Genomic DNA, 15,480 nt, shown 5'->3' with positions numbered 1-15,480 from the left:
CATATATCGGCAAGAATCCTGGATAGAGTCCGGAATAGAATCCGAGGTGTTATGCTGCAGTACTGGCTCCTTCCACTTCTGGGTAGGTAGAGGCTGCAGAGATGGTAAGCGGTGGCGGAGTAAAAACTACAGAAGATGCAACCACCGAACCGCCTCACAGTACTATTGACAGACCTCGAGCAGCAGAACCCAAATGTCACGACCTTGATCACGACAATCAAGCGCAATTTAACCAACCACTGGCAGAGGGCAATCACAGCGGAGAGAAAAAGACCAAAAACAAGTTAACTGCACCATTGAAGCAAATGTTTAAACGCTTAAAAATGTCGAAAGGAAATGACAAGGGCATTAATGTATCATGTCCTCATGAGGTTTCAGCTATGGTTTCACAACAGTCTATTCCCCCAGATCATCTGCCATTGTTTGTAGCAAAGTATGATTACATTACTAGAGAAAGTGGTGACTTAACCATTAAGAGAGGAGACCAGGTCTACATTGTTGATGACAAGGAAGAGGGCTGGTGGTTGGCTAAAGCTAAATCATCTGGTGAAGAAGGATTTATCCCCAGGAATTACGTTGTGGAGTTTGAGTCCTCTTTCGATACTGAAGAGTAAGTTTGTATAAACATTGTAAGATCAATGGTACAACTACCATTGAGGCAGCCGGGCTAGCAGCACCTGCCCCTTCACATGCAGAAAGAATTCCTCTCTATATGAAAGCCACTACACAGTTCAGGAACAAGAAAGTACTGTAAAAGTAAATGTACAGAAGCTATAAGATACTCTAATAGAGCAGTCATACTTCTAATAGAGCAGTCAGATGTGTCTCACTATATAATTATATTGCAAATCTTGAAGAATGATGTAACCAATAAAGTGTGTGTCAATGGCTCAGAATTTATATTAATTTGTTGAATGTGTTTTGTCAAAATATTCTACACATTGGTTTAAACTATTCATATATTGTCTACTAAAACCCTGTGCCCTCTGTGGTCAAGCTAACTCCTGAACTAGTACCGACTAACCTTGGAGTTGTTGCATATTTATTACGAATATGTATGCTGCATAGGCATAGCAACCAGTGAAGTTGGTGTGTTTGATTTATGGTCCTAACTTGTAATAAGCTCAAAATACTCTAATAGAACAGTCAATGGGCGAAACTGCCCTTAGGTTTGGTTTGATCTCAAAAAGCAGTTTTTCTAGGGATGGGGGGGATGTCTCCAGATACCCTTACAAAGAGCATGCTTCACATCAAGACGTGTTTCACAATTGCCTTGACGTATGTGCCCTCTACCATCTATACTGGGACATAATGTAGTTAATTTGCTGACTAAACGTGACTTTTCACAGTCTTCTAAAACATAGTTAGCCTTGTGCCTTAAAAATTCCTTGTACTCCATCTTTCCACAACCAATTAATGCTTATTGTTGTTATATAGTTGGTTCCATGGAGATATCAAGCGTGCAGATGCTGATGTTTACTTCATTAGGAACCTTCCTTGTACGTGGCCACACACCCAATTATTATCTCTGCATTAAAGATGTGCAGAGAATGAAGCAATATAAAATACGTTATCTGGATACTGGAAAATATTATTTCACAGTGCAGGTGCAATTTGATACTATACAAGAACTAGTTGCTTACTATAGCAGTCAAGCAGACTGTATCTGTACTACATTGAGTACACCTTGTCAACTTTCTGAGCCACCACCAACTGCAGGATTGTCAAGGCAAACTAACAAAGCTTATGAAATTGAACGAGGTTTGATTCACCTTAAAACACGACTAGGTGGGGGGAAATTCTGTGATGCATGGGTGGGAATGTGGAATGGTACAACTGCAGTTGCTGTGAAAGTGTTTAAATCTGGTACTGTGACTTCGTCTGAATTTCTAAGTGAGGTAGTTTTGATGAAACAGCTTCAACATACCAATATAGTCCAAGTATATGGACTATGCGCACAAGAGGAACCCATCTACATGGTGATGGAATTAATGAAACATGGCAGCTTGTTAGAGTACCTCAGAGGTGATGGTCGTTCTCTAAAGCTTCCCCAACTAATAGATATGGGAGCACAAGTAGCAGCTGGAATGGCTTACCTTGAATTTAATAATTACATCCATCGAGATCTTGCCGCCAGGAATGTTTTGTTATCAGAAAATTTTACATGTAAGGTGGCAGATTTTGGCTTAGCTCGAGTCATTGATGAAGATATCTATGAAGCACACACTGGAGCAAAGTTCCCCATCAAGTGGACAGCTCCAGAGGCTGCAATGTATAATCATTTTACCATCAAATCTGATGTGTGGTCATTTGGTATCCTACTTTATGAGTTGATCACCTATGGTAAATTACCTTATGCTGGAGTGACTAATGCAATGGAAAAGGTGTTTTCTTCTGGATATCGTATGCCATGCCCTGTTGGCTGTCCAGGACAATTTTATGAAATTATGAAAGAGTGTTGGATGGAAGAGGCAGAATCCAGACCAAGTTTTGAAATGTTACAGTGGAGGTTGGAAGACATTTCTTACACCACTGCTGGTAATGATCATGATTCTATATAGCTGTATAGTGTTATTGGCTGTAATGTATAGCTAGTGTGGTATAGCTAGTGTGGTATAGCTAGTATGGTATAGCTAGTGTGGTATAGCTAGTATGGTATAGCTAGTGTGGTATAGCTAGTGTGGTATAGCTAGTGTGGTATAGCTAGTATGGTATAGCTAGTGTGGTATAGCTAGTGTGGTATAGCTAGTGTGGTATAGCTAGTGTGGTATAGCTAGTATGGTATAGCTAGTGTGGTATAGCTAGTATGGTATAGCTAGTGTGGTATAGCTAGTATGGTATAGCTAGTGTGGTATAGCTAGTGTGGTATAGCTAGTGTGGTATAGTTTATGTTATTTTTATGCAAGTGCATAACATGTAGCAAGTACAGCACTAGTGGATGGTCTGGACTGTTGTTCAATACTACAGTATGAGCCGCATACAGTTTATTGGTGAACAGATTAACAAGCATGTAGTAGTTGGCTACATGCATATATTGAGACTAAGGTGTCCCCAGCTAACAATGAAATCCCATGCATGCAAATTCATTAGAGAAGTAGGTTCTTGCAATTTGAGCTTCAACAATTGTAGTGCATATATATAATTACAGGCCATGCATATTATATGTCAGCCATTTTAAGAGATGGGAAGTTTATATTTTCCAAGACCTAGACTAAGCAGTATTAGCTAGCCAACCTACTTTATCTTGCTATGTAGTATGCAGACCCCTGATAGTAAGTTTAGTGCAATGACTGACCGAAGCAACACAACAATTTGTCCAGTCACAATCACCGGAACTTTTGCCCAACTTAATTATTGGCATGTCACTTAAAATGTGACAATATAGCTACCATTAAGTAGTGGAACACTTAGCAAAACACTGCCAAGTGTATAGTGAAAGATGACCAGATTATTTCATTATACAGAAATGTGCCGTCTGGTTACTAAAAAATTAATCCAACTGTATACTGAAGTTCAGATTTCAATTTATGTGTTAGATTTCACTTTGATAATCAGAGTAACCTATACTCTAGCTCATTGGATTCATTACTTTCTTAGATGTGTAGAGGTCCAGTTAGCCACATGATTCATAGCCCCACCCCTGCACTCCCAGTATGGACTTTATGGGGAAATTTATCAACAAATATCCCGGCCCCAGGTGTGAAGCATTTGTCACTGAAATAATTATATTTTCTATTTTGTACTTAAAAGTGATAGTTTCATATCTAGCAACAAAATAATGATTCACAGCCACCTTATAACCTTGTTCCACACTCCCTGCCTCAAACTGATCTGCTCTCACAGTTTACTGACAAGACAGATGGAGTCTTCACAATCTCCAAAGAAATGCAATTCACAGTACCTACTGACTCAACCTGCCGGAGTTCTGGGATACGATAATTGATTAAGCATCTCCTGTAATCAAATTATATTATAGCGAATGTTATACCGGTACACCTTATCCTTGTTCCTCATGGCAAGTCTCCTGGCAGTCCCAGGCACATCATTAATGGGGAGCCTGTGTCATTTCCTGGCTTCATCCACAAGTTCTCAACATCCTGAATTTTAGTAGCAGTAGTATTGCTGCAAGCAGCTGAGCATGCAGAAGTAGCAGTACCAGGGAGGGGGGTTCCCCTGTAAAATTTAGACTTGAGTTTACAGCAGGACCCTATAAACACACCATTTAGTGTAGCAGGACAAAATGAGTGAGTATAATTGTGTATGACACAGCACAACAATTTTACAAAGCTTAAATTCATCTCTAACATGAGCCCTCTTGAAAACTTGTTAAAATGATCGATATAGAGTCTACTCCAATAGAGCAGTCACGTATACTCTACTAGAACATGCACGTATGTTAGGTTCATTAGTGGAGTTTTAGAGATTCTAACATTAATGCAAAACTGAGCATGACCTTATACTGTTATAGCTTTGGTGTGCAGTGTTTAAGGATATAGAACTACAGTAATTTATCACTTGGGCATGCAAAATGAATCCATGGTATATAATTTGTAGTTATAATGTTTTGAATTTTGATTGTAAGTCATTCCATTTGTATCAGTGGATTCATGGTTCCAATCCTATACCAGTAGGATAACTATCACCCACAGATGTCTAATTTATTATGCCTCTATGTGTTACGTTGTCTGTTTCGCTTTATCTAGCACTAGCTTCATCCCAGGGACACTTGTATACGCATTAAAATTTGGCTTTTGATATTTAGCCGGTCATTGCAATTTTTAAAAAAATCGTGACACAAAAAGGTTTAAGAAACAAAGAAGAAAAAGTGTGGCGTGACCTAGACTCGAACCCCGGCACACATTCAGGTTTAGAGTACCACTGTACCACCGGTGCTTGCTGGCTACTCCTCTTGTTTTTGTACTATTTAATGTTACAAATATAAAATACTATATAGTCTAACTATACCAGTGAAGAAGAAATCAAAGCTGAACCCCCCGACGCTAACCTGACGTTTGCCTGTTAATGCTGCTCGAGATGCTGCTGCTGCTGCTGCTGCTGCATGCAGGGCCGCCCACAGGGGGGGACAACTGGGGCATTTTGCCCCGGGCCCCAGCCTGAAAGGGGCCCCAGGAGGCCCCATGAAGGGCCCCCTGAATACCTGTTTAAAAGATTTTTTTTTTTTTTTTTTTTTTGAAACCATCAGAATAATGATGAAATGACAAAATTACATACAGAGCCTCGGACACATGCGACTACAAAGATAAGATCCGCGTAGGCATGGCAAGGATACATACAAAAATAATTAACTACAAAACTTAACTTAAAGTGTCCAGGTTGGATTACTACGTGCATAAAAGATTCTCTGAGAGGAAGTTATAGCCACAGCAGCTGCTCTATCAAGCAATGCTTTCGTCTTGGAAAAACTCAGATTTGAAACTCTTTTCATAGATGTTACTGTCTCTGTAAGGTAATGGCCAAGGCAACCAATTTCAACTGTGTGGTAATGACTAACAAAACCCAAGCGGTCAAGCTCAGCAATAATTTGCAGATATTCTGGCTTCTCCTGCTTACGTTCTCGTGCAGCAGAAAGGTCAGCACGAGAATTAAATGGGCAGGTAAGTTCCAGAAGTACAACAGATTTCATTTCTGCATTATATATAACAATGTCAGGTCGGTGAGAACACACTAGTACAGCAGGGGGAATGGTGGCAGGAGGAGAGTCAGACGCACGTTTGCCATCCAAATCAGCAAATATTTCTACATTATCCAAACAAGCTTGCAACTCAGACATCAAACATAATAAAACAGCATCATGACGAAAAGTAAACCTGCCTTGCTGCAAAGCCACAGGACACCTATTTAGCACATGGTGACAAGTTGGACGAGGTGACAAACAAAGTGAACAAGTTGCACCAGTTTGTATATGCCAGCGACGTAAATTTAACGGAGTTGGTAATGTATCTGATGAAGCTCGCAGCACAAACGAAAGCTGGCCTGGATGAAAACCCAACAGGAGTCGATTCCACAGCTTAGAGTCAGCTTCCAGAACAGCACTTGATTCAAATTTACATTGAACAGAGAGAGTGTCCAGCTTCTCTCTGCATAGTGTCAATTCTCTAGAAATGGCAAGGTGTTTGCTAGCTGTGTAGAGCTTGCAAGCCGTAGGAATAGAGTCCAGTTGAGCTCTGGCTTCATTGAGTAACTCCTGATGAGAACTGTTAATCTGGAGGAAATTGGAGGAAAGATCCACTTGTAAGGCCAACTCCTTAATCATCGGATCTGATGAGGAGGAGATGTTGGCAAGTAAACTAAGTTTACACTGCTTTGAAATTGAACGCACACTAGGACAGCAAACACCTGGATAGTTCAAGATCACACGAGTGGCACTGCGAGGTAAACAGAGCCAACGTTTCAGGTATTTAGTAGCTAGATTTTCCATTTTATTGATAGTGGATGGTCCAACACTATCAACAGTGAGATGGAATCTGATGATTGAGAGAACATAATTCCTATAAATCCATACTTGGTACTCAGGTCTTAATGGCAAACTATCAACTTTCTGTATAAGGTCAGAGAACCTAGCAAACATAGCTTTGCCAGAAGCACTTTTGGTAGCATGAGCAGAAACTCCAATCAACTTCCCCAAAAATTTGGTCGGGCCATCTAAGATAGTTTTGGTAGTACCACCAGATAGAGTTATTCCACAAGAACAAAATTTTGCGATATACTCTAATAGAGCAGTCAGATCTAAATACTCTAATAGAGCAGTCACAGTATTCTTCAGGGAGCAGTGTAGCAAGCTTATAGATAAGGAGATATATGGTTGGTGATGGGTAGTTATTGTCATTTCCAGCAGGTTGTGACCTTTTTTTTTTTTTTTGGTCTTCACCTTACAACTTGGGTCAAGGGCCCCACTTTAACTCTTTGCCCTGGGCCCCTTAATTTCTCTGGGCGGCCCTGGCTGCATGCTGCATGCTGCTGCTGCTGCTGCCACCACCAGCACCAGCAGCACCAGCAGATTAATTAGACGTAACTACATATGTGATATGAATATCATAAATTCGCTAACCGGCCGCCTACTGAGCCGACCTGACATGTGACTTCCATCTCACCTCTAGAATTTGGTTCTGTGTTTGGATACAATGAAATGGCTAGTGGTGAAGGGACAAGGGATGAATGGCAACAGATCGAGGAAGAAATAACTTGTTCCATCTGTGGAGATCTTTTTACTGATCCAAAGACCATCCCGTGCTTGCACACGTTCTGTAAGCGACGTATAGAGAGGAGCGTAGAGGATGAACAGCGAGATGAACAGCGATATCTGTTGTCCAATATGTCGTGCACTACTTTCCACTAAATCAGCTTGGAGCGCGGCTTGGATTTTATTCCAACTAACTTTACTATTAAAAGATTGATAGAAATCTTTACTCAAAGAAAAGAAATCTCAAAAGAACTTGAACAAAGTGATAACTCACCGAGGTAACTCACTTTCCGAGCAAACGAAACCTAACTCAGCTAGTTGTGGGAAATGCATGCATGAAGAAAGAGTCTCCTGTGATCACGTAGTGCGTACAGTGTCAAAAAAATAAAAGTTGTAATGCAGTACATGACAAGTATGAAGGACATAAGACTGTGACAACAGAACAATTTATTGAAACTCCGCAACATTTCATTGGTGATCAGCAGCTACCTCCTGATCTGTGCATAAGCCATGATTGAGCATGTGACCACTACTGCAAGAACTGTAGCAGTCTTGTTTGTCAAGAGTGTACAGAGAAGGATCATCATGATCATGATGTAGTGGTTGTTGCTGATCAACCTGTGATGGAAATAAAACTTCATAGAAAACGTTCATCTGTCAAAAGGATGTTTACAATAGCAAAGACTTGAAAGAAAAGTTGGGCCAAATGCAAATTGCTGATAAGCCAAGTAATACCAGGCCACCAGAAGCACTGGTTCGTGTTAAGCCAGTAAAGCCACCTCAGAAAACATTAAACCATCCAATATTTGTAGCAAAGTATGACTACTCTGCAGGGAGGGTAGGTGACTTGAGTTTCAAGAAAGGAGACTTACTTTGTGTCATGAGTAAGGAGGGAGACTGGTGGTATGCAAGAGCTTTAAGCACTGGAGTAAAGGGATATGTTCCAAGAAATTTTATTCTAGACAGAACCCTTAGTAAAGAGTGAGTAGCTATTTGTATACGTTAAAAGCATTCACGAAAACCTTGAGTATTGCTCAATTGCAATAGTCCTTAATTTCACCGAATGTCCATTTTTAGTAGTATATGTGATTGATTACCAAACAAGGTATTTGCAAATAAATTAGAGAAGGTGGAAGCATTTCAGGCAACCAGCGTAGATTGTGGACTTTTGGGAATCGTTGTATGCATAATTAGGTCATTCTTCAATATAAGCATGTTCTTTTTTGTAGAAGTGTTTTGTTTTCTAAGTAAAATAAATACTCCACATGAGAATTGACCAGTTAGCTATATGTAGATTCTTTAAACAATACAATGATGCCTCTCTTCACATTAAATCATCAACATAGCTATTTTAATATATCCAGTTTAATGTGTTTTTTACTCCCCTCTGCAGGTGATTTTATTTTCACCAGCAAGTATAGCGGGGGTGCCTCCTTGTAGAATTATGTAGCTATCTCATATAAAAGTTTGAACATTCAATTACAATCACCAACCTATTATCAAGCTTGTGTACAGTCTTCACAGACCTACTATCAAATGCCCTGCACCTTTTCTATTCATGCATGCATTTTAGTGATCTTAACAATGAAGTACAGTTGGATAAAACATGCACACACTCTACACATGCACTTTACAGGGGCAGATCCAGGAGCTGGCAATGGGAGAGGCACAAACAGGCTAAGTTGTTTGTGAGCCAAATTCTTTTGTTAGTTGCTGCGTTTTTGAAGCAGCCCTCTTATAGCAGTGTCTCACTGTTTATTTGCCGTTTTGGTCTTTGCAGATGGTTGTGAAGTCTTGAAAGCTGTTTAAAAGGCTCTGAATGTCTTGAACAATAGCAACACGATAATTGTTTTTAAAGGCGTTTAGTATACGAAGAAGATGCTGGATGACAATTTCACAGCTAGTTTAACTTTGGTTCACTTTGAATTTATAATAAATGGTGCAAATTTTCATGAGTTCTATTAACTGACCTTGTCCTGACAAAGTTTGGTATTTTAATCAGCTGGCTCCATGCACAAGGTGAGGGGGTGGGGGACGTTTGCCCCAAATATCCCATCCTGGATCCACCATTGACATCACACACACATGCACACATGCACAAACCCCTTTTCAAAAAACCTTTCACATGCTGCCGAGTGCAGTTCAATCATGGCAATTAATTATGATTATGATGTGATTTGCGTTGAGGCTTAGAAGCCTGTACACCCATTCAATTACATACATACACATACATAAATTAGATGCAATAAACAAAAATTAACTATGAATATAATTATTACATTAACATAAATCTATAGCCATAAAAGTAATTATCTATAGCTGATTTAAAATTATTTAATGAGTACAATATCACTTGTAAGATTGTTCCAGTCATTAATTACTCTAGTACCAAAATAGTTGACCCGACATGAATGGTGGGCAGGGGGCTTAAGTAATTTATATGCATGACCTCTAGTTTGTGATTGTGGGAGAAAGTAAAAAAGTAGGAGTGATCCAGATTGAAGTAATCATTCAACATCTTGAAAAGAAATATTAAGTCACCACATCTGTGCCTGTACAAAAGAGATGGTAAATTCATTGATGTCAGTCGATCTATGTAAGACTTGTCTCTTAAAGATGGTACTAGTTTTGTAGCACGCCGTTGCACACCCTCAAGTTTGCGTTGATCTAATACATAATGGGGTCCCCAAATTACACTTACGTATTCTAATATTGGTCGAACCATATTCTAATATTGATGTCAGTCGATCATATACAATCGTGATAGTACAAAATCATTCAAATCGATAAAGCTTCTTTTCATACAAGCCAATACCCTGTTCGCTTTCATAGCTACTTCAGAAGCGTGTTGGTGGAACTTTAAGTTCGCATCAAATATAATACCCAAGTCCTTATGACAATTAACTGAGTCCAATGAGACACCATTAAGATAGTAGCCTCCAAAGCTGAATTCCCATGGTGTTTTACTTTACCCCATCATCAACGACTGTCAGGGGTGTCAACATTGCTGTAATGTTTGCACATGAGCTGGCTGGCAAGTTCAGTAGGAGTTTCTTCATTAAGAATATGACAACTTATGAATTTGTTACAGGCTCGATAGTAGGTCACTAATACCATAATAATATGCAAAATTATGAAAGTTTTCTGATGAAAATGTTAGCTACATTACTTAAATGCTTAGAGCAAAGTTAACACAAAGCTTATCCTATTGTATGACACAACATAGTAATGTTTAAGTGTTGTATATTTATTTACTAGATGTTACTTTGGATCGATCAAATTAATGGGTGCTGAGCGACTTTTGATGCACCCATCCAACATCATTGGGACCTACCTCGTTTGTGACAGTGAAGTCAACCCAGGTGTCTGACTATTCCTTGGTTGTAAGAGGTACGGAGAAGATTGAACACTATCACATACACAATCCCCTAGATGGAAGAGCGACCATCACACACTTCATTACTTTTAAAACAGTACAGGAGCTAATTGAACACTATAGTAAACCAACAGGTGGCCTGTGTGTGACTTTGACAATGCCCTGCAGTTGTGAAATGGGATTAGATTGGAAATTGATGGAATTTTTGTCTGCCGTGTCAATTGTCTAACTGCTGGAGATTTATCTAAAGTCTGGGAAGAAATGTGGAACAACACTACTTCAGTAGCTGTAAAGGAAATCCAACCCAATGTTATTCCTGTAACTGAGTTTCTCAGAGTAGTACCTGTCATAAAACAACTCATGCATACTAATGTTGTCCAATTGTATGCTGTGTGCACACGAGAGGAGCCCATCTATATGGTGATGGAGTTGATGAAACATGGTAGCTTGTTAAACTACCTTAGAGGTGATGGTCGTTCTCTAATGTTTCCCCAACTAATAGATATGGGAGCACAAGTAGCAGCTGGAATGGCTTATCTGGAAAGGAAAAATTATGTCCATCGAGATCTTTCTGCAAGAAATGTTTTGTTATCTAAACAGCAGTCTCATATTTTCTGTAAAGTAACCATTTTTAGTCTTGCATCAGCTACTTCCAGCACTACCCATGTGTCCAGTGGTGAGAGATGGAGGTGGACAGCCCCAGAAGCTGCAGTGTACAAGTATTTTACCATCACATCTGATGTGTGGTCATTTGGCATCCTACTTTATGAGTTGATCACATATGGAAGTCAACCTCCTTACCCTGGGATGTATACAGCTCAAGTATTGAATGCAGTGCAAACAGGTTATCGTATCCCCTATCCAACAGGTTGTTCAGAGCAGCTTTATGAAATTATGTTAAAGTGTTGGAAGGATCATGCAGCATCTAGACCAACCCTTTACTGGCAACTTGATGAATTTTTTGTTTGAACACATTTGTTGTGTGTGGCTATAGCTGCACTTTCCGCTAGTCTGACGGTAAATAAATATAAAAATTTAATAGTTTTTGCCCACAATTGGATAATTAATGCACTTTTATTTATTTATTTATTTATTTTATTTATTAATGCTTCACAACACAAGTGCTGAAGGTCTGTAGGACACCTGGTCCTACAGCCTGCTCAAAGGCTTTAGCTACTTAAGGTGTGTTTGAAAAGTTGGAGAAAGGAGAAAAAATCTATGACTGGACCTAGGTAGCCTCGAACCTGCAGCCATCCGACTTCGATCCTCTCGCATTAGCTCATAGTTAGCTCACGTCATAGATAGTATACCACAGACACCGTGTCTGTGGTAGGTATACTATCTATTTATCTATGCTCACGTGAAACTGTATAAATAACTAGCGATGTAAACTGGCAGCGAAAAAGTGAATAACAGAATACCGAAATGATGGCGACAGGTGGTCGTGAGATCGGCTTAGTACACGACACGAAAGAATGGCAACAGATCGAGGAACGAATTACTTGTTTGATGTGTGGTCAACTTTTCATCGATCCCAGAACTATGCCATGTCTGCATACGTTCTGTAAACGATGTATCGAACAGAGAGTGAGTGTACAGACCACTGGCACTAGCAAGAGTGATTGTCCGCTGTGCCTTGCTCCAATCTCACGAGATCAAGTGGCTTGTGTACCCACTAATATGTCCACCAGCTGTTTACTACAGATTTTCAAAAGCAGAGAAAAAACTCGACCAGGTTTGGTGGCTGTTGAGTGTGGAAAATGTGAAGAGACTACTTGGCCAATTGTGACCTGGTGTTTGAACTGTCAAACTGGACTATGCCAGAGCTGCGATCAAGTGCACAGCAAGTGGAAGGAGTTCAAATTACACAAAACTGTTGTCATCAAGGAATTTGCCCAGCATCCAAAGAGGACGCTGCCTAGATTACCTCCCAAATCCAAATATTGCAAAAGCCATACTAGGCAGCAACTGAGGTTGTACTGTACCACATGTGCAAAGCTAGTTTGCCAGGACTGTATACTGGAAAGTCACCTAGAGCACGATTTTAGCCTAGCTGACCAGGATAGCTCAAACATGGATCACATCATTACACCACTTAAGATGATGTCAGAACGCATGAAGAACTGCACTAAAGCAATGAAGAAATCTAAGGAAACAACTGCAACAAGAACACCTCAATTGTACATGGGAAAATTCGACTTTGTAACTACAGATGACAATGAGATCAGTTTCAAGAAAGGGGACATGTTAGAAATTATTGATTTTCAAGGAGATTGGTGGTACGCTAGAGCTAAGCAGTCCGGTCAAGTTGGATATGTCCCTAGCAACTATATTATAGAATGCAACAACCCAGATGTCCAAGAGTAAGTAGTGTTTGTACAGGAGTTTATGCAGGAATTCTTGCTACAGCTATACTGCTTGTTATGTTAGTCCTCATGCATTTTCATCGTTGTTGCATTATTTGGCTTGTCATTAGCTATCTGATTTCTTTTTGCAGCCAGCAACTCCCAATGACTGGCCCATAAACAAGCTTTGAGCCTCTTTCCCACAAACAAAAATACTACAGTTCCTATAGAACATGTTATATAAGTGTCTGCGTGCCAATAATATTGGATGATAATGACCCACCAAAAAGTAATGAAATACACGAATTCAACACATGAAATAGTGGCCTAATAGATAGGGCTGAGCAATAGTATCGATAGTGCGATATATCGCGATAGTAAATCACTATCGTTATCGCGATAGTAGGGATATCACTATCGTGATAGTTATGATAAGCTCAGATCTGCATTAAAATGGTATTAACAACCCTTCTATACTGTTTTACAGTTGGTATTACCTGCTTTCTTACAAAGGAGTGGCCTGTAAAAGCTATACCAAAAGTCCATATTCCATCGGCCGCCCACGCAGTTAATTAACAAATGTCCTGTGCATGCAAAATAACTTTCTATATGACTACAAATCATAGCTGTACAACTGAGACTTTGTTAAGAGCAAAGTGTTTCATAAACTATCGGGATAGTATTCACTATCGCGATATTTAATGAGTAACTATCGTGATAGTAAAATTTTTACTATCGCTCAGCACTACTAATAGATACTTTGGTTGAATCACTGTGTGTGTGTGCAGTAGTGTTGCATGTTTAATTTTCACCATATTTAGCTAAAAGGAAATGTCTAATAGAAGACAAGTCCTTTTACCTTTACTACATGTAGTCTGATTTGTGTCAATGTACTGATATGTGCATGACTGCATTAAAAGCTTCCATACAAATGACTACAACCTGTGGAACCAAAAATTATTGAGATGGTCCTTTTGATGAGGTCATGAAGTACACCTTAGCTATGTTTGGGACCTACTTGACATGGTCACTATATTGAGGTCAAAGTACATGTACTAGAGGTGACCACTGTAATTGTTAGTAAACAAGATGACCACTAAGTGGGTACTAACTTTAAAAAGGTATGCACAGGCCATTAAGAAAATATATAGATAGATAAAGTGCAACATCACAAATGTCTGCATATGGTAGATGGGGTAGGGTGTTAAAGAAAAAAAGTTGGTCATATAGAATTACACATGACATCTGCTCTTTGTTTTTCAACATATACAGAGATCATAGTATGTGTATATATTCCCATTCTTGTTTAGGTGGTTTTTCGAAGCCATTACATTTCAGGATGCTAAGAACCTGTTGATGAAGCCAGGAAATGACACAGGGTCTTTTCTCATTCACCCTAGTGATGATGTGCCTGGAAGATTATCACTTGCTGTGAGGAACAAGGATAAGGTGCACCATTACGAGATTCGCTATCTTGATGACAGGGGATACTTCATTGATCATCATTTAAAATTTGAGGCACTTGAACAGCTGGTAGATTATTATAGCATCCAGGCAGGTTGTCTTAGCACTCAACTGAAGGTGCCGTGTATTGCAGAAGATATTTCTTTGGAGATCAAGAAGAGTTCCATCTGTCTTATTAGTAAGCTAAGAGTAGGTCAGTTTAATGAAGTGTGGCAGGGAGTGTGGAACGAAGCTACTCAGGTGGCTGTGAAGACAATCAAGCCTGGTGTTGTTAATATAGCTAATTTTCTACAAGAAGCAGCTTCAATGAAGGAAATAAAACATCCAAATCTAATCCAACTATATGGTGTGTGCACACGAGAGGAGCCTATCTACATGGTGATGGAGTTGATGAAGCATGGCAGCTTGTTAGAGTACCTCAGAGGTGATGGTCGTTCTTTAAAGCTTCCCCAACTAATAGATATGGGAGCACAAGTAGCAGCTGGAATGGCTTACCTTGAATTGAAAAATTACATCCATCAAGATCTTGCTGCAAAAAATATTTTATTATCAGATCAAGATAGTGAATTTGAAGGCAATCTGGTAGTCTGTAAGGTGGCAGATTTTGGCTTAGCCCGAGTCATTAATAACAATGTCTATGAAGCACATACTGGAGCAAAGCTCCCCATCAAGTGGACGGCTTTGGAGGCTGTGTTGTTTGGCCAGTTTAGTGTTAAATCTGATGTCTGGTCGTTTGGCATCCTACTTTATGAGCTTATAACTCAAGGGGGTTGTCCTTATCCTACTATGAATAATGCTCAGGTTTTAGAAGCATTACAAAAAGGTTATCGTATGCCATGTCCAGCGGGTTGTCCAGAACAACTCTATGAGATCATGAGTAGCTGCTGGAAGAAGGATGCACCATGTAGACCAACCTTTGAGACTTTGCAATGGGAACTAGATGATTATTTTGTTGAAGAAGAATTAATTATAACTGAAGTATAGTATAAAATGCTTTTACTGGAACTGAAAACAAAATGCTTATGAACTTTCATCATCACATAATCATAGATAGTATATACTCCGTACGGAGTATGTACTATCTATGACATAAT

The 15,480-nt window shown here is 39.5% G+C and overlaps 2 protein-coding genes and 1 pseudogene across 2 annotated transcripts; all 3 read left to right on the top strand.

Annotated features, from left to right (window-relative positions):
* Window positions 1-37: 37 nt before the first annotated feature.
* Window positions 38-10,840, top strand: LOC136243116 (tyrosine-protein kinase-like; annotated as a pseudogene).
* On the top strand, window positions 10,839-11,546 carry LOC136242301 (tyrosine-protein kinase-like). Its single transcript, XM_066033708.1, has one exon. It carries the CDS (start codon window positions 10,839-10,841, stop codon window positions 11,544-11,546), a length of 708 nt encoding a protein of 235 aa, XP_065889780.1.
* Window positions 11,547-11,912: 366 nt separating this feature from the next.
* On the top strand, window positions 11,913-15,417 carry LOC136243106 (tyrosine-protein kinase-like). The gene is made up of 2 exons (XM_066034622.1): window positions 11,913-12,940; window positions 14,233-15,417. Exons 1-2 carry the CDS (start codon window positions 12,003-12,005, stop codon window positions 15,368-15,370), a joined length of 2,076 nt encoding a protein of 691 aa, XP_065890694.1. The 5' UTR covers window positions 11,913-12,002; the 3' UTR covers window positions 15,371-15,417.
* Window positions 15,418-15,480: the final 63 nt, after the last annotated feature.

The sequence above is a fragment of the Dysidea avara genome, chromosome 13 (genome assembly GCF_963678975.1).
Source record: "Dysidea avara chromosome 13, odDysAvar1.4, whole genome shotgun sequence".
Taxonomy (NCBI): Eukaryota; Metazoa; Porifera; class Demospongiae; order Dictyoceratida; family Dysideidae; genus Dysidea; species Dysidea avara.
This window is presented reverse-complemented; position numbering and strand designations above follow the sequence as displayed.

Coding starts and splice junctions, on each gene's coding strand:
- LOC136242301 (XM_066033708.1), top strand. CDS start 10,839: ATGTGGAACAACACTACTTCAGTAGCTGTAAAGGAAATCCAACCCAAT.
- LOC136243106 (XM_066034622.1), top strand. CDS start 12,003: ATGATGGCGACAGGTGGTCGTGAGATCGGCTTAGTACACGACACGAAA. Junction 12,941..14,232: donor AACAACCCAGATGTCCAAGA/GTAAGTAGTGTT, acceptor ATTCTTGTTTAG/GTGGTTTTTCGAAGCCATTA.